The 27,109-nt window shown below is 52.0% G+C and overlaps 3 protein-coding genes across 5 annotated transcripts in view; 1 reads left to right on the forward strand and 2 right to left on the reverse strand.

The window, feature by feature from the left end:
• The window catches only part of LOC310917755 (endothelin receptor type B-like), a 372,101-nt gene that overhangs the window by 212,522 nt on the left and 132,470 nt on the right, over positions 1-27,109 (reverse strand). The gene's annotated exons all lie outside the window — the stretch shown is intronic.
• Positions 154-5,788, reverse strand: LOC310917711 (cis-aconitate decarboxylase-like; the record flags this gene model as incomplete). The annotated part of the gene is made up of 5 exons (XM_083876205.1): positions 154-1,075; positions 2,315-2,520; positions 3,135-3,227; positions 4,224-4,411; positions 5,650-5,788. The coding sequence occupies 5 exons, from the start codon at positions 5,786-5,788 to the stop codon at positions 154-156; spliced, it is 1,548 nt and encodes a 515-aa protein (XP_083732331.1).
• LOC310917744 (uncharacterized protein) lies at positions 12,264-25,153 on the forward strand. 3 transcript variants are annotated; one of them, XM_083876246.1, is made up of 11 exons: positions 12,264-12,361; positions 12,436-12,716; positions 14,048-15,502; positions 16,522-16,614; positions 17,172-17,276; positions 18,158-18,267; positions 19,089-19,283; positions 21,462-21,624; positions 23,079-23,244; positions 23,379-23,473; positions 24,759-25,153. In XM_083876246.1, exons 2-11 carry the CDS (start codon positions 12,560-12,562, stop codon positions 24,842-24,844), a joined length of 2,625 nt encoding a protein of 874 aa, XP_083732372.1. In that variant the 5' UTR covers positions 12,264-12,361; positions 12,436-12,559; the 3' UTR covers positions 24,845-25,153. The 3 variants fall into 3 exon arrangements, with proteins under 3 accessions (XP_083732372.1, XP_083732371.1, XP_083732373.1); XM_083876245.1 differs by having other exon boundaries at positions 12,270-12,361; positions 12,555-12,716; XM_083876247.1 differs by lacking the exons at positions 23,379-23,473; positions 24,759-25,153 and having other exon boundaries at positions 12,270-12,361; positions 12,555-12,716; positions 21,467-21,624; positions 23,079-23,242.

Below are 27,109 nucleotides of genomic sequence, written 5' to 3' on the forward strand. Positions count from 1 at the left end.
CACCTCCTGCCTCGTTGGGTTCCTTTGGAATGATCTACTGGAAGGGGTGGGAAACTTCTCTGTCCTTGGGAATCGAGAGGAAAGCACCAAAATGAAGAAAGGAATGGCAGTTTCACCAGGACAAGCCCCTCACCAAGCCCCCAGGTTGTCCCCTCACAGGCTGCAGGCCAGCTGGGAGCTGTCTGACAGGTCCTCCAGGTTGTCCACCAGAGCGATGATGGCTTCCACTTTTTCCTCTGGAAGCACATGGGATGCGTTGGATCGAAACTTCTTCAGGAGCGACTCTTTGCTCAGGGGCTTCCTCCAGTGCCCGTAGAAAGTGTCACATTTGCCCGTCAGCACGTCCCCGGTGTGCAGGAGCAGGGCCACCTCCCCGTACATCTTGTCAAAGTTGGCCACGTTGTCCTCGGGGTGCTCCACCACCACCTTGCCCAGCAGCTCGCGGAGCTCCTGGCGCTGGATGCTGCTCTCGGAGAAGGAGCCCAGCCCCACCTCTCCGTCCAGCAGGGCAGCGCAGGCGTTGAACTGGAAGGAATGCCTCGCCTGGTGCTCCGAGCTGGGGAAAGGCCGGTTGATGTACTTGGACACCGGGATCTTCAGCAGAATGCTGCGGATCAGAGCCGGCGAAAAAGACCCCGCGTAATTAACGAAGAGATTCCGGACGGACAACGCAGCATCCACCACCCAGTGCATGCCCAGGTGGGCTGGGAACCTCTTGAAGGCGATGTCCTGCTTCTCCAGGAGGAACTGGTGGTCCTGCTGGCCGGGCGCGGGCAGCGGTTTGGGCTGGTAGACGCCGTAGAAGGCGCTGAACCCCGAACAGCCTGGGATATCATCCAGGATCAGCGGACTGGCCTCCATCCCTCGTGCTGCCAGCAGAGCAGCCTCCAAGCCCAGGCGGGTGGCGTTGCCCACGTGGAGGGGCTTGGCCTGGGTGGCGGCGTTGGCCATGGGAGCCCCGGCCAGCGAGGCGGCGATGCCCAGGGCATGGCAGCACTGGGCTGAGCTCAGGGACAGCAGCTTGGCCGTGGCTGCGGCGCTGCCCAGGGTGCCCACCACGGAGGGAGGGTGGAACCTGCAGGGGGATGGCAGGAATGAGGGGGGAACCCTTCCAAAGCACCCTTTCCCTTGGAGAAATTAAAAAATGAGGGGCCTGTTAGCCAGCGGAATTCCCTCGTGGCTCTGGTGAGGGTGGGATTCACTGACTCAAAATTTAACCGTGAATTTTTAACTAAGAAATTAACTTTAAAATCAGAGTTTTACTACAGTTTAGTTTAAATTCTATCTAGAGTTTAAATTTAGAGTTAATTAAACGTAAATTTAGCCTAAAAACTGAGTTTCTCCTTGGAACCTCCTCAGAAACATCAAGGTGAGCTCGGCATCTCCAAAAAAAAGCCATTTGAAGTTTCTCCAGGAGGTGCCGTGGCTTGTGTGCACACAGCCAAACTTTCTGTCCCTCAGAGAAATCGTTCAGCCTCAAACACGCCCAAGGAAACAATTCCTGGTTGATTCCATGGCTTGGAACTGCTGCTTGGAACTGCCCAGGGTGCCCACCACGGAGGGAGGGTGGAACCTGCAGGGGGATGGCAGGAATGAGGAGGGAACCCTTCCAAAGCACCCCTTCCCTTGGAGAAATTAAAAAATGAGGAGCCCAGCAACCAGTGGAACTCTCTCATCCCACCTGATGCGAGTGGGATTCACTGACTCAAAATTTAACCACAATTTTTAACTAAGAAATTAACTTTAAAATCAGAGTTTTACTAGAGTTTAGTTTAAATTCTATCCAGAGTTTAGTTTAAAGTTAATGAACGTAAATTTAGCCTAAAAACTGAGTTTCTCCTTGGAACCTCCTCAGAAACATCAAGGTGAGCTCAGCATCTCCAAAAAAGGAATTTCTCCAGGAGGTGCCGTGGCTTGGATGCACACAGTGAAACTTTCTGCCCCTCAGACAAATAGTTCAGCCTCAAACACACCCAAGGGAAGAGTTTCTGATTGATTCAATTGTTTGGAACTGCTGGTGGTAGCAGTTGGCCCAGGGGCTGTGCCCACCACCAAACTCTGCTGGGCTCTGGGATCCTGCCCTGGCTGGGTCAGGCCATGGCATTTCTGACTCTCTGGGAATCCTCTTGAGGGTTATTTTGAGGCAAAATCCCTGAAAATCCCCAAATAAACGCATGGTGCAATCACCTCTGGAATTTAGCTCTCACTAAGGCTTTACCTTGAGGCAAAGCTAAATTAAACTTGGCTCAACCTAAACCAACATTTTACACCCCAAACTCGCCAACTCTCCCACATCCTCGGGGAAGAACTTTACCTTTTGGGAATGTCGTGAGCCTCGGTGGAGAAGTGCATGAGCCTCCCTTGCACTTCCAGGCCCACGTTGAAGGCCAGCAGGAAATCCAGCCCGCTGGGTTTGGTGTTCTGGGGGAGCATTTGGGAAGCTGCCAGGAGGGCAGGCAGCACGGCCCCCGAGGGGTGAGTGGCAGGGTGCCAGGTGTCGTCAAAATCCATGGAATGGGTCTGCCAGGGAAACAGGGATGAGGGAATGAGGGCTCCCTGCTGATATTCCTGAGGAAATCCTGCCAAAGCCTCAGTGAACCCACTCGGCTCCTCTAAAAGCCAAAACATGCCTGGCTTTTGTCCCACATCAATGAACACTATGTTTCCTGGAGTGCTGATTCCTGGCACAACAGGGGACAGATATTACCCTGGGAGTGCCAGGAGCACAGATCCCCCTGGGAAAAAAAGGGAGAGCAGATTCCCCTGGAAAAAACCAGGAGAACAGATTCCACTGGAAGAGTTGGGGACACAAATTCCCCTGGGAGAGCCGGGAGCACAAATCCCCCTGGAAAAAAGGGAGAACAGATTCCCCTGGAAGAATTGGGAACACAAATTCCTCTGGAAGAGCTGGGAACACAAATCCCCCTGGAATAAAAGGGAGAACAGATTCCCCTGGAAAAAAAGGGAGAACAGATTCCCCTGGAAGAGTTGGGAACGTAAATTCCCCTGGAGGAGCTGGGAACATAGATTCCCTTGGGAAAGCCGGGAACACAAATCCCCCTGGGAAAAAAGGGAGCACAGATTCCCCTTGGAAAAGCCGGGAGCACAGATCTCCCAGGAACATCCATCCTTACCGCCACGCCGTTGGTGAAGGCGGCCAGAGTTGGGGAGAGCTTCACCCCGGGCTTCCCATAGACAGAGCTCACGGCCACGGAGGAGTACAGCTCCTGGGGACAGGGGAATGTCAGCGGAGCCCTGCAGGGAGCGGGGATGGGGACAGCCACCCGCAGCCCCCACAGCCACCGGGAACTGACCCGGAGGTGGCCGTGGTGGTGACAGGGGTGGTGACAGTGGTGGTGACAGTGGCAGTGGTGATGACAGTGGCAGAATGATGGCAGTGGCGGTGGCAGTGGTGGGGAGGTGGCGGTGATGATGGCAGTGGTGGGGGCAGTGGTAGTGGCGGTGACAGAGGCAGTTGGCAGTGGCAGTAGCGGTGACAGGGGTGGTGACAGTGGTGGTGACAGTGGCAGTGGCAGTGGTGGTGGCAGGAGCAGTGGCAGGGGCAATGGCAGTGGTGGTGACAGTGGTGGTGACAGGGTCGGTGTGGTAACAGGGTTGGTGGCGGTGGCAGTGACAAGGGCGGTGACAGTCGTGGTGGTGAGGTGGTGGCAGTGGCAGTGACGGGTGGTGGTGGTGGCAGGGACAGTTGCAGGAGTGGTGACAGTGGCAGTGACAGTGGCGGTGGCATTGGCGGTGACAAGGGCGGTGGCTGTGGCAGAGGCAGTCACAGGATGGTGACAGTGGCAGTGGCAGTGATGGGGCAGGGGCAGTGGCGATGGCAGTGACAGTGGCAGTGGTGGGGCGGTGGCAGTGACAGGGATGGTGGCGGTGACAGTGGCAGTGGTGGTGGCGGGGACAGTGATGGTGACGGTGGCAGTGATGGTGACAGTGGCATTGGCAGGGGCAGTGTTGGGGTGCTAGCGATGACAGTGGCGGGGGCAGTGACAGTGGCATTGGCAGTGGTGGTGGCAGGAGCAGTGGCAGTGGTGGTGACAGTGGCGGGGGCGGTGACAGTGACAGTGGCAGTGTCGGGGCAGTGGCAGTGGCAGTGACAGTGCCAGTGCCAGTTTCAGGCCATCCCTACGCGGCAGTAGCGGTGACAGGGGCAGTGGCAGTGACAGTGGCACTGGCGGTGCCAGGGGGCAGTTTCAGGCCATCCGTACCCGGCAGTAGCGCAGGGCGATGTCGAAGACCCTGGTGGTGCTCCCCACCAGCCCCACGCCGAGGCTGTCCAGGATCATCCTCTTGCTGCGCTGCCGCACGGTCTGCGACAGGTGCTCGGCCCGCGCCGCAGAGATGAAGGAGGCGAAACTGCCGGTGACCGTGTCCTCGGGAGCGCTCCGGGCCACCACTGCAGGGAGGGGACACAGGAGGGGACACGGGGACACTGCTGAGCCCCTGGCACCAGGCTCAGGGAGCCACACCTGCCTCAGCCTCAACCAGGTGGGTCAGTCTGGGGAGTCCTGCCAGGGCACTGAGCTGGAATTCATCATCCCCAAGGCTCCCTTCCCACTCAGGATCCTCTCTGATTCCATATATTATCCATAATCTATCTATTCTAAATATAACAATTCATATTCCATCTATTCTAAATATAATATTTTATATTCCACAAGTGTCCCTGAGCTCCTCCTGGGGTGGCTCCAGAAGGTTCAGGTGAAGAAACTCCAGAGCTCAGCCCCATCCCCTCACCTTGGGGTCCAACAATCATTTTTGGGAGGTGTCAACACAAATGATGTCCCTTTATCCAGAGGAAAGGCAGAGCAAGGAATAGACCACAGGAATCCAAAATTTCTATAATTTTTTGGAAAGCAGAACTAGACCCAAAGCCTGGATGTTTCATCCAGATGTTTATCCAGATGTTTCATCCTACAAGGCACTGAAATGTCTTGACTCAGCCTCCAAAGCTCTCAAGCCCTGTGTACTCCAAAGGATGCTAATGGTTAAAAGTCAGTTTAAATTCTATGTAAAATACCCAGTTTGTGACTATTGTATGTTTTAATATTGTCTTGTTTAGATTATCTATAGATAATTATAATATATATATAATTATTACTTATATATTAATATATATTATTAATATATAAATTTTACATGTGATTTTTTAATATATAAATTTTACATGTGACAATTTTTAATAATCAATATAGTATTTTATAATTTATATTTCTATAATTTACTATATTAATATAGCATTATATAATTTATAATTATAAATAATTATAAAATTATTAATAATCCTGGAATTATAATACAGAATATAATGATACTTATAATTCATAGAATGAAAATTGCTATGAGCTGTTACAATTTATACTGTTAATTTGAGAGTGCCCAGGAGAGCAGGAAAAATAAAATTCCATGCAGCCAACATTTGCAGGATGGATTTAATATCCAAATTAAATTAATCACAGGTTAAAAAAAAAAATAAAAATACTTTGCTCATCCAGCTCGGCAGGTAACACAAGAGGCTTTGTTTTCACAACAACAAACACGTCAATTAACGCAATGCCCATTCCCCAATTTCCCTGCTTGGGATTCATCCCGAAATGTCACGTCGGTGACTCACGGAGCGCTGGCTCCGCTCACCTCGAGCCCAGGCTGAGGCTCCTGTAAACACAGCTGGGAATGCCATCAGCGCCTGAGTCACCGCGAGAGCATTCCCAAAGCCGGGCAGCGCATTCCTATGGGAATCCTGGTGCTCAGAGCCCCGGGAGCCGCTGCCCATCCCAGCCCGGGACCCCCCGGAGCATCCCCGGGTCTGTCCACAGCATCCCCCGGATCCCCCCAGAGCATCCCCTGGATCCCCCCGGAGCATTCCCAGATCCCCCCTGAGCATCCCCTGGTCCCCCTGGAGCATCCCTGGATCCCCCTGGAGCATCCCCCTGGGTTCCCCTGGAGCATCCCCTGGATCCCCATAGAGCATCCCCTGGATCCCCCTGGAGCATCCCCAGATCCCCCCAGAGCATGCCCGGGTCCCCCTGGAGCATCCCTGGATCCCCCTGGAGCATCCCTGGATCCCCCCGGAGCATTCCCAGATCCCCCCTGAGCATTCCCAGATCCCCCCTGAGCATCCCCTGGATCCCCCTGGAGCATCCCCTGGATCCCCCAGAGCATCCCCAGATCCCCCTGGAGCATCCCCTGGATCTCTCTGGAGCATCCCTGGATCCCCCCGGAGCATCCCCTGGATCCCCCAGAGCATCCCCAGATCCCCCTGGAGCATCCCCTGGGTCTCTCTGGAGCATCCCTGGATCCCCCCGGAGCATCCCCCTGGGTTCCCCTGGAGCATCCCCTGGATCCCCATGGAGCATCCCCAGACCCCCCTGGAGCATCCCCAGATCCCCCCAGAGCATGCCTTGGGTCCCCCCGGAGCATCCCCTGGATCCCCCTGGAGCATCCCCTGGATCCCCCTGAGCATCCCCTGGATCCCCCTGGACCATCCCCCAGGATCCCCCTGGAGCATCCCCAGATCCTTCTGGAGGAGCAGAGGTGATGTCAGGGCTTGGAAAGGCTGCAGGAAAATCTGCTCCAATCACCCAGCACCCAGAAAAGTTGGATCTGTTCCTTTCCCCACCATCAAATGCTCTTTGTCACCTCAGCAAGGCAGCAAAGTTTTTTTTAACCCTTCAGGTAAAAGCTTTACTTGACTTTACTTGAGGGGGTTTGCTCCTGGTATGGCAGGAGTTCATTAAAAAAATTAAATTTGATGCGGGAGCAATTAAATCCCTGTGGAATATTGTTTCTCTTATCCTCAGGTCTCACTAAGCAACATTCCTTGCATTTATTACATTAATAACTCATTTTAAAATAAATTGAGATGACCAAGAATATATTTTAAAATGAATTAATAAACCTATTATAAACTTAAAATAAACCGAGTCCTTTTTAAAATAAGTTAATAAACTTACAATAAACTTATACTAAACTAAGAAAACTATTAGAAATAAATTAATAAACATTATAGACCAAGACCATATTTTAAGATCAGTTAATAGACAAACTCAGACCAAGTTAAGAGACAAAACAGACCAAGTTGTGGTTAATTCAATCCAAAGCTGGAACCACAAAAGGAGATCCCTGAACCTCCCCAGGCAATGCCCAGAGCAGGACCAGCTGCAATTAGGAAGCAGCAACAAGTGGAGGAGTTAAAGATCTTTCAACATCCCACACTTGTGGTCAAAGAATTTGGAAAGTCTGGTTCTAAACCAGCTAAAATCCACATTTTTACTCTTGGTTGCTTTTCCCCCTGGGGGTACAAAGCACCAAGGGACCCCCCCAAATATTTGGAAGTTTTGCCTTTCAAAAATTTGATTATTCCTCTGTGTGCCTCCTTTTCCAGTGATAATTGAGGGATCCTGGGAAAGGATGGGGAATTCTGAGAGATACAAACCGTGGGCAGCAGTTTTGTGGACTTGCCTGGAGCTCGCCAAGAACTTCTGGGATTTCTGGAGCAGAGACAGGGAGAGGGAATTTGTCACCGGAGGAGTTTTTCCTGGTTGTGCCTCCCCGCCGCGAGACACCCGAGCACATAAAAGTAGCGACATGTTTAAAGGAAAGGGGAAAAAAAAAAAATATATATATTTTCCGAAGCTGAGTCCAGCAGAGATGCCAAGAACATGCAGGGAAATAAAGCTGAAGGGGCAGCAGAGGATTTGCAGCCCTGCCATGAGATTCTGAGATCAGCTCAGAGCAGGCACAAGGAGCAAAACCCACAGAACACATCCCAAAAATAATAACCTGCACATGGCAGGGTTCAGAGAATATTTGGGACTCATGAAAGGAGCAGGGTGGCAGGAAAAGGTCAGCAGCTGAATTAAACGACTGTGAAAACCCGTTGGAAATTATTAATTTTTTTGGGGCAGGTTCCCGTTTAATGCCACGCTCAGCTGGACCAGCAGAGGAAACGCCTGGAAAGTGGCATTTCCTCCTGAAAGTGCAAAAGGAAAACTCAAGGGATGGGGAAGGGTTTTACATGGGAGAGTTTTACCTGGAAGGTGGAGTAGACCATGGTGGTGGCTGATTTTGCCAGCGCCTGTCCCAGCTCGGTGTGCTCGGCGTGAGGGATGGCAGAGGTGTGTGCCTGGGAAGGTGCTGGTGGCAGGGTTTATATCTGCATCCAAAAGGCAATTTGCTTTCTGTTTTGTGCAACTTCAATTTCCAGAGGGGATGACATCAGCCCCTGGAGACCCAGAGGGTGGGGGAAAAATCTGTGAGGAGGGGTGGTTTGGATAGAAGGGAAACCCCCCCCCTGCCCAAACACACACACACCCCTCGTTTCGGGAAATAAATAAAGATTTCAGACAATAACTGACAAGGTTCAAGGAAACTCCTGTCTTCAAAATGCCACAAGTGCCAATGGGTGAAGCAAGTGGCTGCAGGCTCCTCCTCCCGAGGAGGACTATAAACGTGGGATTCACCAGGAAATGAGAGGGACAAGATCATCCTCCCATTGAGCTGAAGTGTCACCAAAGCAGGTAAATCCCAGCTGCAGAGGCAGGAGTGAGGCAGTGGTGGTTTTTCTCGGATGCTTTTCTTGAATACCTGCAGTGTTTGGGTGTTTGGCTGAGTTTTTCCCAGCTCTCCTTCCTGGGTCACTGAATGGGGAGTGCACCTTGGAGCTTCCAGGGAGCAATATTTGGAATTCTGGGGGGAATGTCACAGCTCTTTGCTTTGTCCAGCATTAGAACCTTTATTATTTATTACATTTATTATTTTGGGCATAATAACAGCCTGGTGGGGACACACCTTTATTTAAAATCGGATTTTTTTTTTTTACCAGACCTTTGTGGTGGCAATGCATCCCTGACAATTCTGGTTTGCACCAGAGGAGAGGCAGGGGCTGTGATGTGAAATCCATCTGTGTGCCGTGGCTTGTGCACCGTTCATCCTCCTGCGGGTGTTTATCCAAAAAATGAATTTTGTTCCCTTTCCATGTTTATCTGGAGAGGAGGCGGCGTTTCCTCAGCGCTGCTCTGTAAATGTTTGTTATCACTAACAAGGTGGGGTGGAAAAGTGAGTGAAAACAGAATGGTTTGGTGTTTGTAGATGTGTCCTGTGGTGCCTCCTGGGCACGGAATGTCCGTGCCTTGGAATATTCTGGTTAATTTTGGTCACAGAGAGAGGCAGCAGTGGCTGTTGGATGCACAGAGCGATCCCTGCAAAGAAAACGCAGGAAATGGGAATGTGGGAATGGGATGAGATGGGAATTGGCCTTTCCTGGAGGGGAGTGAAGGGAAGTTGTTGTGAGGACAGCAGGGAGGGAGGGAAGTGGTGTCCAGAGCCTGCCCCGTGTGGCACTGAGGTCACCAAGGGACAGGAGGGAGGGAGGATCTCACAGAGGTTGTGCTGCTGGTGCCCTGGGGGTGCAGAGAATTCCTAACCCCACCTGGGGGAGAGGGATTTTCCATCTGCCCCCTCCCCTCCTGCCCAGCCCCACGTTATCCTGTCACACACCAGAGTTCTGTGCTGCAGGTGGAGCAACGTGTCCTTAAGGACAGTGACAGTGACAGCACCCATGGGTGGGGTAATGCCAGGGCCAAACCAGGATAAGTTTGATCAGAAACTCCCCCCTGGGGGTTCCCCTGCTCGTTTTTCCAGGCTCAGTGCAGCCCTCGGTGTTCTGGTGCTGCTGAGACAACACCAGAAGGGTTTTCCTGGTTTGATGTGTCCTGATCTTGCAGGAAGCAGCAGCAGGGACAATTCCCAGCTGTGACCTGGTCCCAGGGCAGGGACAATTCCAGCTGTGACCTGGTCCCAGGGCAGGGACAATGCCCAGCTGTGACCCGGTCCCAGAGCAGGGACAATTCCAGCTGTGACCTGGTCCAGGGCAGGGACAATTCCCAGCTGTGACCTGGTCCCAGGACAGGGACAATTCCCAGCTGTGACCTGGTCCCAGGGCAGGGACAATGCCCAGCTGTGACCTGGTCCCAGGACAGGGACAATTCCCAGCTGTGACCTGGTCCAGGGCAGGGACCATGAGCCTGGGTTGGTTTGGGGGGTGGGTGTGAGCAGTGGGTTCCACTGCAGTTGGTTCCAACCCCAAACCCTCCTTTTCTTCCTCCTTTTTCCACATCTTGGGCTGAATCCTCTCACATCCTGTCCCTTCACACCTCTTTAGCCTGACAGCAGGTTCTGGTGTTTATTTTCTTCCCTCCTCCCATGTCTGCCCTGGGAGAAGAGGAGAACATCCCTGTGAGTCGTGTCTCTCCATCCCTCCCCGATCCCAGCTCTTTGTTGCAGGCCTGTCATGCAGAAAACACCAACAAAATGAGCTGTATCAAATTAAAAACCCCTGCTGGGAGCCAAGGAGTCACTTGGACATCCCATCCCCTTCCCAAATCCTCCTCACCTTCTTCCTGGGACCCACTCCAAGCCAGGAGTGTCTTTGAGCCCCTGCCTGGGCTGTTACAGGGCAGAACATCTGGAGGAGCTTAAGTTTTGTGGCTCATTTCCAAGTGTAGCCGTTTAAACCAAACTGCTTCTTTATACAGAAGTGTCATTTTAAAAATAAAAAAGGAAAAAATTGTGGAATCCACAGGCTCAGCTCTGGTTCCTTGGGAGCTCCTTAAAGGCAGTGCCTTGATGGGAAAAGGGAATATTCCTCCCTGGGAGCTGGGATTTGGTGCATCTCCCTCTCTGAACCCAAAATCCCAGCCTTTAGCACAACCAAGTAATTGAATAATTCATTGTTCCCCAAGCTTTGCTTGGAGGTTTTTTTGGAGCCTTTCCTTTTTTGATGAGAGTTGATGTTGCCAAACCCATTTGGAGCTGTCTGAGTTGATTTATCCTTCATCTTTCCTCCTTTGGGGAAGTGACATCCTTTAGGATAAATGGAGAGGGGAAAACACAGGAGTTTTTAGCAGAAGAGGAAATCCAGAGGGCACCGATGTTTGCAAAATGTAAATTTGTGCTGAGGATTTGTGTGACCCTGGGATTTAGGTTTGTTATTATTCCCATATTATTTTTCTTTGGGTGGTGCCCATTCCCTCCTCCTCACTCCCCCCAACAATAGCTGAGCTTTCCTCCCTTTCCAAAGGTTTCTTTGGAATGGTTGAGAGGCAGAACACATCACCTTCTCCCTTTCCAGCTTTTTTTTTTAGCTCACCAAACATTCTAAAAATACCCAAAATAACAAGAACGTCGCTGTTTTATTTTCATCTTTGTTTCCCAACAAAACCCTCAGAGAGAGAGAAAAAACTTCAGCTCCTGGTACCCAGGAGTGCTGAGGAGTTGGAAACGTGGGGGCTGCCTGCAAACAGACGAGTTCATGGGAGAAATATGAAGGGTTTGAAAATAGCCTATTTAGTCACTGGGGTTTCAAGAAAAGGGATTGAGCTGGAAAATTCCATCTGGAAGGGAAAACTCTGTGTGTGTGTGCACCGTGCCTGCCCTGTTTGTCTGCAACAGTGGATAAGAAAACGTCCCTGGAACAGCTCAAAAAAAAAAAAAAAAAAATACTTTGTGGGTTTTGTCTGGATGTTTGTGTCGGGCTATTCACGTCTCTCCATCATCCCCAGCAGCCTGGAGAAGAAGGGACAGCAACCATCACCACCACCACCACCACCTGCAGCGCCTTTGGGGCACCTCAACGTGTTTTTGCCAGCAGTCCTGGTCTCCTGAAAACTGTGTGTGTGTGTGTGTGTTTTTTCTGGATGGGGCTGCGGAAAGCAGGGGCACCTCGAGCGGCGCTTTGAATCGCGGCTTTGTCTGCAGCCAGGAGAGGGGAGGAACAGGGAAAACACCTGAGCCTGTCACCAGTTTGTCCCTGCTGGGGGCAGGGGAACTGTAGGAGCATCAGTGACTTACAGGGACAAGGGATTCTGCAGAGCTGAGATATTCTAGAATATGTGGGTTTATTGCAGGGGTTGTGGGTAGAAAGGGCTTTGCCTTCAGCCACCAGCCTGGGCTGGAGGGAACCCCAAAGAGAGAGCAAGAGAGCAAGGGGCAGGGTCAGAGTGCAGGGGGAAGAGAGCAGAGAAAGGAGAGCGAGGTCCAGAGAGAGAGAGCAAGGCCCTGGTTCCAATCCATTCTATCTCCTTTCATGATGAATATTCTAATTTACAGTGACCAACCAATACAAGACACAAAATCCTATAGAATCTACACACAGCCTATAAGAACTACTACATTACCATGTGTTATATTTTAAATTCTAAAAACTCCTCTTTAGACTTTTCTGTTTTGCTACATTGACCTTTGGATCCCTCAGGAATGGTTCAATCCAAAGGGATTCTCCTTCAGCTGGCTAAGATATTGTCTTCAGGTTCTAGAGTAACTAAGACTTGGTATCCTACAACTCAAAGTGAGCTTCCATTTCTATTTCCATTACAGGTTTCATATTTTCAGAATCTTTTGCTGAGCAATCATATTTATAAGGTTTTCCTGATTAATCTTTCCCAACAGGGCGCGGCTCTGGAGGTTGGCTGGGTTGGCCTGAGGACGGTGCAGGGAGGATGAGGGGTGAGGGCTGACTGTGCTGTTTTATCTGCAAAAAGGGGCCATGGCCAGCGTTGAGGGTTTCGCCGCCGTCTTCTACAGCGAGCCAGGAGTGCTGGGGCTGCTGGGGAACGTGGTCAGCGCCTTCCTCCTGTGCCTGCAGAACTTCACCACGGCCACCACGGGCCTGGGGCCACGGGCAGCAGAGCAGGTCCTGGCAGGTGGGTGCTGCAGGGCAGGTCCTGGCAGGTGGGTGCTGTGCAGGGCAGGTCCTGGCAGGTGGGTGCTGCTGCAGAGTAGGTCCTGGCAGGTGGATGCTGTGCAGAGCAGGTCCTGGCAGGTGGGTGCTGCAGTAGAGCAGGTCCTGGCAGGTGGGTGCTGCTGCAGAGCAGGTCCTGGCAGGTGGGTGCTGCAGTAGAGCAGGTCCTGGCAGGTGGGTGCTGCTGCAGAGCAGGTCCTGGCAGGTGGGTGCTGCTGTTCAGGGTTGGGCTGGACATCCCCTGAGCTCTTTGAGGGTCGTCCCATTGTGGGATGATGGACATCACTGTTATTTTTGCACTTAGAGGGGTAACAAGCTGAGATGTGGGTGTGGAGTCTCACAGAGGGCAGCAGGCAGCAGCAGGTCAAACATAGAAAAGCTTCTTTATTATCTGACTCTAATTACTTATATACAGTTTTTACAAAGGGCCAGGATTGGCCCAAGGAGGTCACAACCTCCTGACTCCATTGGTCACTCTTACTTTCAATCAAGTTCTCTCTCAGAGAACAACTATGCAAAACATACAGATAATTTCTAAGAATACAATATTGTTTATGTGAAGCAGCGTGAGAACGGGGCTGCAAAGAGTCAAATACTCGAAAGCAAAAAAAGTCAGAGGTGACACATCACTGGTGGGGAATTATAGACAGGGAAGACTCTTAAAATAATGGGAATTTGGATGAGGGAAAAATGCAGATCAATCACTGTGATTAATGCTACATTCTCTGTTTATTTAATATTATATACACTTCTATATAGTTTACAATTGAAGATACATTTCCATTAGCACACAGCACAGGAATAATGCAAATAAACATTGTTTCACTTATTCCTTAAGGTGGCTGAAGTGTTCACACTAATAACTATAGTTATTAACCTCTGGAAAATCCACTATCTCCCATTAACATCTAATTTTAACTTTGTTTGTTTGCATCACAAACTTCACAGACTAATTTCTCACTACGCCACAGGCTTCACAGGGCTGGGATAGTTCAAACCTCATTCCAAAATACCTACAGGCCGTGAACACTGTGCAGGTCTGTGTGCTCCTGGGGGTGGCTGCTCCTCCTTCCAGCAGCCACTGGGCCACAAATTCCCTGCTAGATCCAAATTGTCCTTGGGACCTGCTCACCACAAGGGACCACACACACAGAAATTTCTCATAAAGGTGGGAATTGGGGCAGGCAGAAGCCACAGGGCTGCTCATGGGATGGCCATGGGAACTGATGTGGGGTGTGCAGCTCCAGCTTTTTGTGCTTGGCTTCACACCTCACCGCTTCCTGCGTCCCTCAGGTGTCCACCTCATCCTGATCGGAGGCTTTGTCCAGCTGCTGGCCGGATTTCTCGCCTTCCGCAAGTACGACCACCTGGGAGGGGCCGCCTTCCTCACCTTCTCCGCCCTGTGGAGCAGCTTTGGGATCAGCCGGGTCCTGTCTGCCACGTATCCCACCCCGGAGAACACGACACTTCCCTTTGGGAACTCCAGCCAGCTCCCAGGCACGGGCACAGCCCTGCCCTCGTCCAGCCAGAGCGCCATGGCCGGGCTGGTGGCTTATATTGCCATCTCCTTCATCCTCTCCTTCTGCTCGGCCACCGTCAACTACATCATGCCCTTCATCTTCGGGGCCATCGCGCTGGCCCTGAGCTTCGAGGCCGTGGCGCTTTTTGGGGAGTGGGCCCTGGTGGTGTCGGCGGTGCTGGAGCTGGGCATTGTCCTGTGTGGGCTCTACGGGGCCGTGGCTCTGCTCCTCAAGGGCATCACCCAGAGGTACGTCCTGCCCGGCTTTGGGCACCCCCTTTTCAACGTCCTGCTGTTGGGATCGGCACAGAAAAGCTCCTCCAAGGCGCTCGGGGAGGAGAAGAAGAAGAACACGAAGTATGCGGAGCCGATGGCCCTGGGGAATATCTGCGACACCGTGTCACCTTTTATATTTGCCTTTTACTTCTTTGGGTACGTGAAGAACTTCTGTGTGGGGGCAGCGTGGATCTCCATCATCTCCAGCTGCCAGCTGCTCTCCAGCTTCTACAGCTACCTCCGAGGGGATGGCTACCACACCACCAAGTTTGGTGTCCACGGCCTCCTCTGGCTGGTGATGTCCTGGGAAGAGTTTGTGCTCAGCACCTTCTTGGGGCTGCCCGCGGCTCAGGACAGCAGGCTGGGAATGTTTGGGGCGTGGTTCTTCCTGGCCACCTCCTGCCTGCTGTTTGTGCTGTCCACCCACAAGGACACCCTGGAGATGCTGCAGAACGCCTCCTTCATCCTCCTCACCTCGGCTTTCATCCACCAGATCCCTCTGGCAGGCGCCCGGCCCTTCCTGGGGGCAGCCTGCAGCCTCTGCACCGCGCTCTCCCTCTACGCCAGCTTCGCCAGCCTCATCAACTCCATCGGGGAGAAAGTTCTGATTCCCGTGGGCCCCCAGGCTGTGTCCAGCTCAGCTCTCCAGGCCGTGCTGGGCGCTGTCCAGTCCTGCCTCTGGAAATCCCGGGATGTCCCCAGTGGTACCAGCGCGGCCGTGCCGGACGCTTTGTTCTACATCTGCAACGGGCTGGCCGCAGCTGCAGCTGTCCAGGGCAGTGTGGGTGACCCGGGCAGGCAGCAGCTCTCCATCCCCGCCGTGCTCATCCCAGGAGCTCTGGGGCAGCTCTTTGTGTGCCGGATCCAGGTCAGGGGAGGGAAGAGGTTTGGATCTGTGCTCCCCTTCTGCTACGCGGCTTTCTGGGGAGCCTGGACCTGGCTGAGACTGGCAGGTAAAGCACGGGATGGTTCCTGGGTTAAGGGGTGTTCCCAGGGAATCTCTGATTCCTTTCTGGACACAAAAAGAACCACACTCACCTGTCAGGTAGAAGCAGGGAAAAGAACACAGTTTATTATGATTTAGGGTTTATATAGTATTTGGGATTTGGTCAAGGATTGGTCAATGAGAGGAAACACCTCTCTGACCCCAGTGGTCAATTCAGAAGTCCATCACTGAGAGGAATGAAAACAATATTGATTGTTTTGAGAGATTCCAAAGGAAAATATGTAAACAATCATCAAAAGGCTGAGGATTAGGGCGACAGCTTTCCCCAGTGGAATTCCTTCTTTCAGGAGAGTCAATGACAGCAGGTTTACTGATAGTCCTCCTTGGAAAAAGATATTTCACCAATCACCCCAGTTTGCACTTGGTTGCCATTGCTGCAGGCATTCCGTGCTCTCAGCTCCAAATTGTGTCTTCAACTCCAATAAAAGCCAAGATTTCCCCATAAAAATATTGTGAGATAGGGGTGTTATCTCAGAATAACAACTTTTAGGCACTGGGAGGCTCCAGGTTCTGGATTTCTCCTTCAGGAGCCTGCTGAAGTCCATCCCAGCTGGCCACAGCCATAAAAAGAAGCTCTCAGGAGCTGAGCCTGGCTTTTAAAATCTGCACTCTGCTCCAGGTGGGCAGAGTGTCCACACAGCCTCCGTGCCAGGCACTCTTAAAATGAGCACCTGTGGGGTTGTTAAAGCTGTGGCTTGGGACGTGTGGCAGGAGCTGCTGCAGTGCCCAGCCAGGCCTTGAGTATTCCAAGCTGGAAGTAAAATCCAAAGCTTTTTTTTTTTTGGATAACCATCACCAGCCCCACGGTTAATACCTCAAATACTTTACGTGGCAGATGGTGTCGATGAGGGAGGGTTTTTTGGGATGGGCCACCTGTGGCAATCCCACAGCTGAGGCTCTGCCACTCTCCTGTCACTCTGCTCCTCGTGGTTTGCTCACGACCCAGATGTGCTGCTCCTGTTTCAGGCCACTTGCTGGACATCACAGCAGGGAACGCTGAGGGATTCACTGCTGGCTCCATCGCCTTTTTGGTGCTCAACGCCTTTTTAATCCTTTTGGGTAAGTCTCAGAACCACGTGGGGCGTTTATTGAGGGTCAGATCACGAATCCTCCTGGTGGAGATGCACAGTGAGGGAGGCTCAGCTCTCCCTGCCACTCTGGTTAAGCAAGAACAGGGGATGTTTTGCCCACAGCCAGTAACAGAAGCTGAGCTGGGCTTAGGAGAAAGAGCCCCGAGGGAATGGAAGAACATTTCAAAGCAAATAAAAAGGATCAAATCGGGTGAAATTGTCCAACGCGCTGGGCCACTGGCACCGACCCACGGGCACACTCCAGCCCAGCTGGTGTCAATCAGAACCCGCCTGGTGAAGTGTTTTCCATGTGAGCACAGTGTCCTGGCAGATCAAGGGCTTGGCAGAGTGTCCTGAGTGGAACCCGAGGGCTGGACGGGCCCTGGCTGTGCCTCTTTGTTCCTCCCCGGGCAGGGAAATCAGAGCTGGGGCTGCTCCGTTCAATCCAACAAGCCTCAGTTGATTTAGGAACTCTTCTGCTGGTTCGTGGATGTTTTATGGGCCGTGCTTGATGTGGGTCCCTTTTATTTGTGTTTCTTTCCACAGCTTCCTCTTTTAACCTGGTGCTGCTCTGCCTGACCCTTGTCATGGAGCTCTTGACCGTTTGTTTCCTGCTCTTTACCCTGGAGAAACTCCCTTTGCCATTTGAAAGTGAGTTTTAGGGGAAGCTGGACATTAAACCTTCACCCACAGAGGGCAGGGAGTGAGTCCTGGGATGGGGAACAGTGTGGAAATCTCAGTGTAGGAAAATCAAGCAGATTGTTCCTCTTTCCCTGGAAGTCTGAGGTGTGTTGCAAACATGATTGGAGAAGGAAATCTTTCCTCCTATCACCCCCAGGGCCTTGAGCTTCCAAATAAACCTGATCCTGCAGGATCAGAGCACCCCAGGAGGTTCTGTCCAGCTCTACTTCCCAGTGGGTGTTCCCTGAGGTGTGGGATGAGCTGGACGTGCCACCACTGTCAACTGCTTCAGTTCTGCTGAGGCTCTGGCTTTGCTGCAAGTGACAATTTAAGTTTTAATTCCTTGGAGTGCTGCAGCAAGGGGATTAGTGGGAGATCTTCCACCAGGACTTTGAGAATCACAGCGCCATGAAATCCAAAGGGAGTGACTCCAACCATTCCCCAAGTGCCACATCCACACTTAAATCCCTCCAGGGATGGAGATTCTGTCACCCTTCCTGCCTTATCAGTGATGGAAGGAGAGATGGGGACACTGACCATAATCAGAATCTGATTTTACTCAGGTTTTTCAAGAACTTATACACCATTCCAGTAAGGTTAATAATTTCTACTACAACAATTAGGTTAAAAGATCATACAAACAACTCATACACTTTTCAACATATTTACGCAGGGGGTTGATTGAATCTTCTTCTCTTGAGCAGATTTCTAATCCCATCTTCTCATAAACTCAAAATTCTGTTTGTTCTTTCTAAAACATCCCAGTCACCAGACTAGATATGCTGATTAAATCTGTCTTACCCTCGTAAATCTCCATTCTGCCTCTGACTCTGGGATTATTTTTTTTCCAGTTGTGGTGTTGAGCATCCTCAGCATCATCTCCTTCTACGGAGCCACAGCCTCGCTTGCCAACTGCGTGTTTGGGAAGGACCTGCTGCTGATGGGGCCTCCCCTGCTCACAGTAAGGGGTGTTTGGCATGGTGGTGCAGCTTCCTTGCTCAGAGGGGATATTCTGGGGCCTTCAGCACAGATTCCTGTGGGATTTCCCTCCTGTTGAATCCTTTAGTGGTGTTCAAAGTCCTGGGCACAGCACTTTTTAGGGAGCTGTGAGTTAGAAATGAGCTCTTTTCCATTAGGAATAATTGGAGAAAGGGCAGGGATGTTCACAGGACTTGTATCTTGCCTGTCTCTGTGGTCCTGGAGAATCAGCCATCCCCAATCTCAGAATTCCTCACAGACTGGAGTTTTAAAGCCATGAGCTTGTGAGCAGGGAGTTGAAAAGTTTTCCAGACTGGACAGCAAGAATTCCCCATCTTTTCTTTACTTCAAACTCCTCCTGCCATCTGGAGTGTCTGAGCAGGGCAATTCCCCGTCTCCAGGGTGATGGAACTGACAGCTCCAATTCCTGCTGCAGAGAAACATATTTCCATTAAACCAACATTTCACGGGAACGCACTTGAAACTCCATCCTCGCCTGGATTTTGGATTCCCAAAGAGTTTTCCTTAGGTCACTCTGGAGAGCAGCCATTTCTCCAGGAAGCCGTGCTGGGTGGGATTCACCTCCTCTAATTTTAGAGACATCAGCAGCTGAAATGTCCACCCTGAGCTGCTCTTTTTGACTTTAATAACTGGAATTCACCTCCCCTGCTGTGGGAGAAGCATCCCTGGAGGTCCTTGAACAGCAAAGGGATCACGGCTTGGTGGATCCCTGCATTAGGGTGGATGAAATCTTGTTCTGTGCTCTCTGTAGTTGTTTATTTGTTGCCTCTTGATTCCTGGCAGGTCCAGAGCTCCAAGAAGGACGGGGAGGATCCCCTGCCCTGTGTCTGCCCCAAGTCCCACCTGACGAGTGGGCTGAGGACCATCGCGGAGCTGCTGAACACGGGGGCCGTGTGTGGGGTCCCCACAGACACAGTGTATGCCCTGGCAGCCTCCTGCAGACACCCCGAGGCCATCGAGAAGGTCTACAGGATCAAGGTGGGAATTTGGGGATGTCTCTGCTCTACCTGTGTCCTGCCCGTGAGTTTGTGCAGAAGAAAAAAGGGGAGATCTGGGTTTCAGGTTGTCCCAAAATGCAGGAGGTGACCATGGGCAGCCACATCAGAACATCAGGGATCATTTTCTGAGCAAACCAGGGTGCAGCCCCTCTGTTCCAGGCTGCAGCGCTGGGAATGAGGCAGCGACAACCCTGGGGTTGGACAAATCACAACCCCAAACAGGAACAGCCACTCGCCAGCGGGTCCAAACCTGTGTTTGTCCTCTGCGCCTCTACGAAGTGCTGAATCAGAATCCCAGGGCTACGTTCCCCCAGACTTTTGGAGCCGTTCAGCGCTGAAAACAGCCCCAGAGTTTGCAGTTTGCACCTTCAATCCAGCTCCAATTTCAGCCTGTTGTCTATGAGGCAATTTCCTGGCTAGCCTGGAGAAATAACCATAACAGACGATCTCAGCTGGCGCTGAGCTCCAGCAGAGGCACAAAGGCCGTCTCTTCTGGGCTGCCCTGCTGCCAGTGCTGACCTTCCCTGCCGATGAGGGAATACAAACAGAATGTAAATACATGCCCAGTTCCTGACTCATCTGGCCCCACTGAGGCTGATGTCAGTTGGGGACTGAAATGACACCGCTTTGTTGAGGTTGTTTTATTTCCCCCTCCGTCTTCACTGCTGGTTTTACACCAAAATGATTTCGCTGAGCTTCTTCCAAAGTGCTGGAGAGGTGATGATGGAGGTGTTGGTTTGTGCTTTCCATCCCTTACCCCATCACAAATTGGTGTGTTTGACCTATTGCCATAATTTACTATAATTTACTATTGCCATAATCCTCAGCCTTCTGATGATAGTTTACATACTTTCCTTCAAAGTCTCTCGAAACAATCTATATTGTTTTTATTCCTCTCGGTGATGGACTTTTGGATTGACCACTGGGGTCAGAAAAGTGTTCCCCTCATTGACCAACCCTTGACCAAATCCCAAATCCTACATAAACCCTAAATCATGTATAAACCCTAAACCATTGCTGGTTTTACACCAAAATGATTTCGCCGAGCTCCTTCCAAAGTGCTGGAGAGGTGATGATGGAGGTGTTGGTTTGTGCTTTCCATCCCTTACCCCATCACAAATTGGTGTGTTTGACCTATTGCCATAATTTACTATAATTTACTATTGCCATAATCCTCAGCCTTCTGATGATAGTTTACATACTTTCCTTCAAAGTCTCTCAAAACAATCTATATTTGTTTTTTATTCCTCTCGGTGATGGACTTTTGGATTCCCCACTGGGGTTAGAGAGGTGTTCCTCTCATTGACCAACCCTTGACCAAATCCCAAATACTCTATAAACCCTAAATCATATATAAACCCTAAACCATTGCTGGTTTTACACCAAAGTGATTTCGCTGAGCTCCTTCTAAAGTGCTGGAGAGGTGATGATGGAGATGTTGGTTTGTGCTTTCCATCCCTTACCCCATCACAAATTGGTGTGTTTGACCTATTGCCATAATTTACTATAATTTACTATTGCCATAATCCTCAGCCTTCTGATGATAGTTTACATACTTTCCTTCAAAACAATCTATATTGTTTTTATTCCTCTCGGTGATGGACTTTTGGATTGACCACTGGGGTCAGAAAAGTGTTCCCCTCATTGACCAACCCTTGACCAAATCCCAAATACTCTATAAACCCTAAATCATAATAAACTGTCTCCTTTTCCCTGCTTCTACCTGACAGGTGAGCGTGGTTCTTTTCATGTCCATAATTGTGACATAATTTACATAATTTACACCAGCAGAAGTTTGGAAAAAATCAAGCCCTTTGTGTGTGAGATCCAAAAAAATGCTGATACTCAGTGGAGCATCATTGTCCCTGTGATGGATGTGCCTAAAGAAGGGGAGTTGGATTCATCCCAGAAGTTCCCAAAGCAGGCTGCTGCTCTGTCTCCACTTTAATTTAATTTAATGCACGTGTAGCTCTGAGCTGGGGGATCCATCACAGCTTAGAGTTAGTGCAGACACAGCACAATATTCCTTGCCTGGAGCTCCTGCTTCCTGGGGAACACACAGTGATCCCAGCAGGCTTTCAGCTTCTCCAGGCAAACTTTATCTCTTCATCTATTTTTCCCCCTTTTTTTTTTTTTTTTTTTTTTTTTTTTTTTCCAGGACAGGCCTCAAGAGAAACCCATCTGCATCTTCATTTCCAACCTGGAGCAGCTGCGAGCAGCTTCTCCCCCCATCAGCCCCCTGCTCTGGGAATTCATGGAAAACGTTTATCCCGGCGGCATCGGCTGCATCATCCGCAAGGGAGAGTGGCTGAAGAAGTTGGGTGAGATGAGCACCACAAAACCCTTCTCTCTGCCTTTCATATTTCCAGCAGGGCAGGTTTGCAGTCTCAACACCCTTTGGGAGGTGATGGGGAGACATTCAGGTCACTTTATCCCAAGAAATTCCCTCCCTGGACCTGCCAGATGCTGTGGGTGTTCAGCAGAGTGCGTTAACCAGCTGGAGTGACTCACCCAAGAACAGGAGGCAGCAGAATGAGTTCTTTGACCAGGAGCAAAGGGAGGCTCCTCAGCCTGGGAGGGTCCCCCTCTCCCAAGACCCCCCACTGTTCCCTGGGAATGAGCAAAGCAGGGTGGAGCATCCAGGAGATGAGAGGGTTCCATGGTCATCCCTGCTCACCCTCTGCCTTCCCACCCCGTGAGCGCTGGGATGATTCACCTCAACCAACCCTGGCCTCTGGGAATCCATGGAAATAGCTCAGAATGAGGGAACTGGAGGAGCTGGAGCACAAATCCTGTGAGGAACAGCTGGGAAAGGGGCTGAGCCTGGACAAAAGGAGGCTCAGGAGGGACCTCGTGGCTCTGCACAAGTCCCTGACAGGAATGGACAGCCATGGGGGATTTGGGATCTGCTTCCAGGGAACAGGGACAGGAGGAGAGGACTCAGCCTTAATCTGCACCAGGGGAGGTTTAGGTTGGACACTAGGAAAAAAAAAATCTTCACAGAAAGGGTGGTTGGGCATTGGAATGAGCTGCCCAGGGAGGTGTTGGAGCCCCCACCCCTGGAGGTGTCCAAGGAAAGCCTGGATGTGGCACTTGGTGTCATGGCCTGGGTGACAGGATGGTGTTAGGTTGGACTCCACGATCTCAAAGGTTTTTTCCAGCCCAGCTGGTTCTGTGATTGAGTTACCCACATCTGGCAGGCAGAGGAAGGTGGTGGAGGATGGGAGGGTGGGCAGGAAGTCAGATTTTGGGATATAGGGAGATGCTGTGACTGTGATGTCTCCAGTTGTGAATAATTTCCTTTTTACCCAGCTGGACCCATTCTGCTCAGGAATGGACATCATAAAGACACATTTAGCTGGGTGCAGGGAGCAGGAGATGATGCCATGCCATGGGCTGTGCCAGCTGTGTCTGCCAACACCCTCCTCCTGTCCTTCCAGGGGTCAGAGCAGGGTACAGCAGGGTGGGAACTCAAGAAAACTCAGGAATGGACATCCACAAAGACACGTTTAGCTGGGTACAGGGAGCAGGGTCACCTCCAAAGGGAGCAGGACATGGTGCCATGAGAGGGGCTGTGCCATCTGTCCCTCTGCCAACACCCTCCACTTGTCCTTCCAGGGGTTGGAGCAGGGTACAGCAGAGTGGGAACTCAAGAAAGTTCAGGAATGGACATCCACAAAGACACATTTAGCTGGGTGCAGGGAGCAGGAGATGGTGCCATGTCAGGGGCTGTGCCATCTGTCCCTCTGCCAACACTCTCTGCCTGTCATTCCAGGGGTCGGAGCAGGGTACAGCAGGGTGGGAACCCAGGACAGCATCATGATCCGAGTCCCTGACCTGACAGTCCTGGTGCACCTCATCGACATGACCGGTCCCCTGGCCATCACCTCGGCCAACCCCAGCGGGGAGGTGGACAGCACCCACCACGACATGGTCATCTCGTGAGTACCTGCTCACTGGCAGTGCCACCCACCTGCTCAAGATTTTGGCTTGATGTTTTACACCGAGAACAACCTCAGCATGAGGTCTGTGAAAGGGTTTTTTTTTTGCTGTTTTTCCCCCCCCCCCCTCACAGGCGCCTTGGCCATAAGCTGGAGGGTGTTCTCTGTGATGGAGAGTCTGACGAGGTGGTGGCGTCCACCGTGGTCAACTGCACCAAGATTGATGAAAGTGAGTGTGACAACCTCCCCTTTTGTGTCAGTTTTCCTGGGAGGTTTTTCCATGCCTTTTCCCAGTATCAATCTGGCAGCGCAGAGTTTTTCCAAGAGTAACAGCTCTTTGAGTGCCTGGGCGTTTTGCAAACATGTTGATGAAGAGAAGCAAACAAAAGGTGTCCTCGGAGGACCTCTGTGTTGACAGGGAAGCAGGCAGGAAGGACAAACAGGGTTGTGCAAGGAAAATCTGCCTTGTCGGGGTGAAAATAGCCTGAGTGGGAGGGTGGGTGATGCTGGAAGGAAGGTGGGTGCTCTGGAATGAGAGGTGGGTGCTCTGGAAGGAGGGTGGGTGCTCTGGAAGCAGAAATGGGTGCTCTGGAAGGAGGGTGGGTGCTCTGGAAGCAGAAATGGGTGCTCTGGAATGAGAGGTGGGTGCTCTGGAAGGAGAGGTGGGTGCTCTGGGAGGAGGGTGGGAGCTGCTGGAAAGAGGGGTGGGTGCTGGTAGAAGGAGGGTGGGTGCTCTGGAAGGAAGGTGGGTGCTCTGGAAGGAGGGTGGGTGATGCTGGAAAGAGGGTGGGTGCTCTGGAATGAGAGGTGGGTGCTCTGGCAGGAAGGTGGGTGCTCTGGAAGGAGGGTGGGTGATGCTGGAAGGAGAGTGGGTGCTCTGGAAGGAAGGTGGGTGCTCTGGAGTGAGAGGTGGGTGCTCTGGAAAGAGGGTGGGTGCTCTGGAATGAGAGGTGGGTGCTCTGGAAGGAGGGTGGGTGCTCTGAAGGAAGGTGGGTGCTCTGGAAGGAGGGTGGGTGCTCTGGAAGGAGAAATAGGTGCTCTGGAAGGAAAGTGGGTGCTCTGGAAGGAAGGTGGGTGCTCTGGAGTGAGAGGTGGGTACTCTGAAGGAGGGTGGGTGCTCTGGAATGAGAGGTGGGCGCTCTGGAAGGAGGGTGGGTGCTCAGGAAGGAGGGTGGGTGCTCAGGAAGGAGGGTGGGTGCTCTGGAAGCAGACATGGGTGCTCTGGAAAAAGGAGTGGGAGCTGCCTGGGCACACCACAGCCCCAAGGGTGGCACAGGAACTTGCCCACAGTGATGCAGCAGCACCCACTGAGGTGGCTCTGGGCTGACATTTGGGAGGGATTTCATGAGTGGAAAAACCAAACCCATCGACCAAAGTGTGAGCTCAGTGTTCTTTGGTGGTTTCACTTTGTGACCAGTTTCTGGTCCTTCCGCACAACTTTATTTTTGGCTTTTATGTTTCTTTTTGTTTTCCTTTGGGAACTGTCCTGACTTGTCCATTCCCTGCCTGGGAAGGTGGCATCACCATCGTGAGGGAAGGCTGCATCCCAGCAGGGAAAGTCATGCAGATCTTTGAAAAGGTGAAGAACAGAGTGGTCTGAGCTGAAGAAACCTTTCCTGAGCAAAGGAACAAACTCTGCTCTCCCTGAAAACACGAGGTGCCCCACGCTCTGCTGGAGCCCACGGCCTTGGGAGAGCCATTCCTTCTCTGATCCAGCTCTGACCTCCTCGGGAACAGCAGCATTTCCCCACCTGGGACTTTCCTGCAGTGATTTGTTGTTGATCCCCTGGAATCTCCAGGAGAGCTGCCCAGGAGTTGATGTTTTACTGCAGGAGCTCCTGAAGTGCATTGGACTGTGCATCCCCCCCCGCCCTCCACAACACTCAGATCTGTGTATTTTAAAATTCCAAAACCCACTAAATAAATCTTCTTTTTGGATTATAAACCAAAAAGGTTTTGAGTTTTGTTTGATCTCCACCAACCTCCTCATCCTCCCAGAATGGCAAAGCTCCACGACTGGAGACCAGAGGAAGGAATAAATACAGGAATAAATAACTCACCCCACTCCTTCCCTGCCACCTTCCCAGCCCATCCTGGGGCGTTCAGCCCCTTGAAAATGCAAAGGAACATCCATGGCCAGGCTGGGGCTGCCAAGGGTTCAGAGTCGTGGGGTGGCTTGGGTTGGATCTTCAGGATTGTCTCAAGTCCCCAGGGTTGTCCCCACACAAGTCCCCAGGGTTGTCCCCACACAAGTCCCCAGGACTGTCCCTATACAAATACCCATGGCTGTCCCTATCCCTGTCCCCAAAGCTGTCCCCACACAAATCCCCAGAGCTGTCCCCACACAAATCTCCAGTGTCCCCACACAAGTCCCCAGGACTGTCCCCACCCTTGTCCCCAGAGCTGTCCCCATCCTTGTCCCCATGACTGTCTCCAGAGCTGTCCCTACACAGGTCCCCAGGGTTGTCCCCAACCTTGTCCCCAGGGCTGTCCCCACACAAATCCCCAGAGCTGTCCCCACACAAATCCCAGGGCTGTCCCCACCCTTGTCCCCCGGACTGTCCCCAGAGCTGTCCCCAATCTTGTCCCCAGGGCTGTCCCCATTCAAGTCCCCAGGACTGTCCCCACACAAATCCCCAGAGTGTCCCCACTCTTGTCCCCAGGACTGTCCCCAGAGCTGTCCCCATACAAATCCCCAGGGTTGTCCCCACCGCTGTCCCCAGAGCTGTCCCCAGAGCTGTCCCCACACAAATCCCCAGAGTGTCCCCACTCTTGTCCCCAGGACTGTCCCCAGAGCTGTCCCCACCCCAGGACCAGTTTTAGGTGCTGTGGAGGGGCAGCAGTCTCTGCCAGGAGCAGAGCACAGACCCTCCCTCTCTCCCAGAGCCAAACAAGCCCCAGGGGGAGCCGGGGACAGGAGGGAATCCACTCACTAAAATCAAACCTCAACAAAGGAAACAATGAGTTAGACCCGGAGGCTCCAAAACACCGCGAGCTGCGTGACAGACGGGAGGTTTTCTGTAATGTTTTTCCCATCCTGGAGGCAGTGGCCAAGTGGGAGATCTCTGCCAGTTCCCTGCCATTGTTTCCTCTCCTCCCGCTCTGGCCAGGGAGGTTTTTCCCCTGGCACAGCCACAGTCCCACCTCCCACCGCCCAGGGGATGAGACCCTTCACTTCTTTTGTTCCTTTATCGTTGTTTTGGAGCATCCTGCTGGTGGAATTCTCCCTCAGGACACAGCCCACCTGGTCAGGGTGCTGGGCAGGAAAATCTGGGAGTTGGGCAGGAAAATCTGAGAGCCTTGGGGCAGGATTCCTCCTACTTCTGTGGGAGATGGGCAGGAAAATGTGGGAGCCCTGGGGCTGGATTCCTCCCACTGCTGTGGGAGATGGGCAGAAAAATCTGGGAGCCTTGGGGCAGAATTCCTCCCATTTCTGTGGGAGCTGGGCAGGAAAATCTGGGAGCTGGGCAGGAAAATCTGGGAGCCTTGGGGCAGGATTCCTCCTACTCCTGTAGGAGCTGGGCAGGAAAATGTGGGAGCCCTGGGTCTGGATTCCTCCCACTGCTGTGGGAGCTGGGCAGAAAAATCTGGGAGCCTTGGGGCAGAATTCCTCCCATTTCTGTGGGAGCTGGGCAGGAAAATCTGGGAGCTGGGCAGGAAAATCTGAAAGCTTTGGGGCAGGATTCCTCCCATTGCTCTGGGAGCTGGGCAGGAAAATCTGGGAGCTGGGCAGGAAAATCTGAAAGCTTTGGGGCAGGATTCCTCCTACTGCTGTGGGAGCTGGGCAGGAAAATCTGAGTCTTGGGGCAGGATTCTTCCCATTGCTCTGGGAGCTGGGCAGGAAAATCTGGGAGCTCTACAGAAA

This window comes from Zosterops lateralis (genome assembly GCF_965231275.1).
Source record: "Zosterops lateralis genome assembly, chromosome: 21".
Taxonomy (NCBI): domain Eukaryota; kingdom Metazoa; phylum Chordata; class Aves; order Passeriformes; family Zosteropidae; genus Zosterops; species Zosterops lateralis.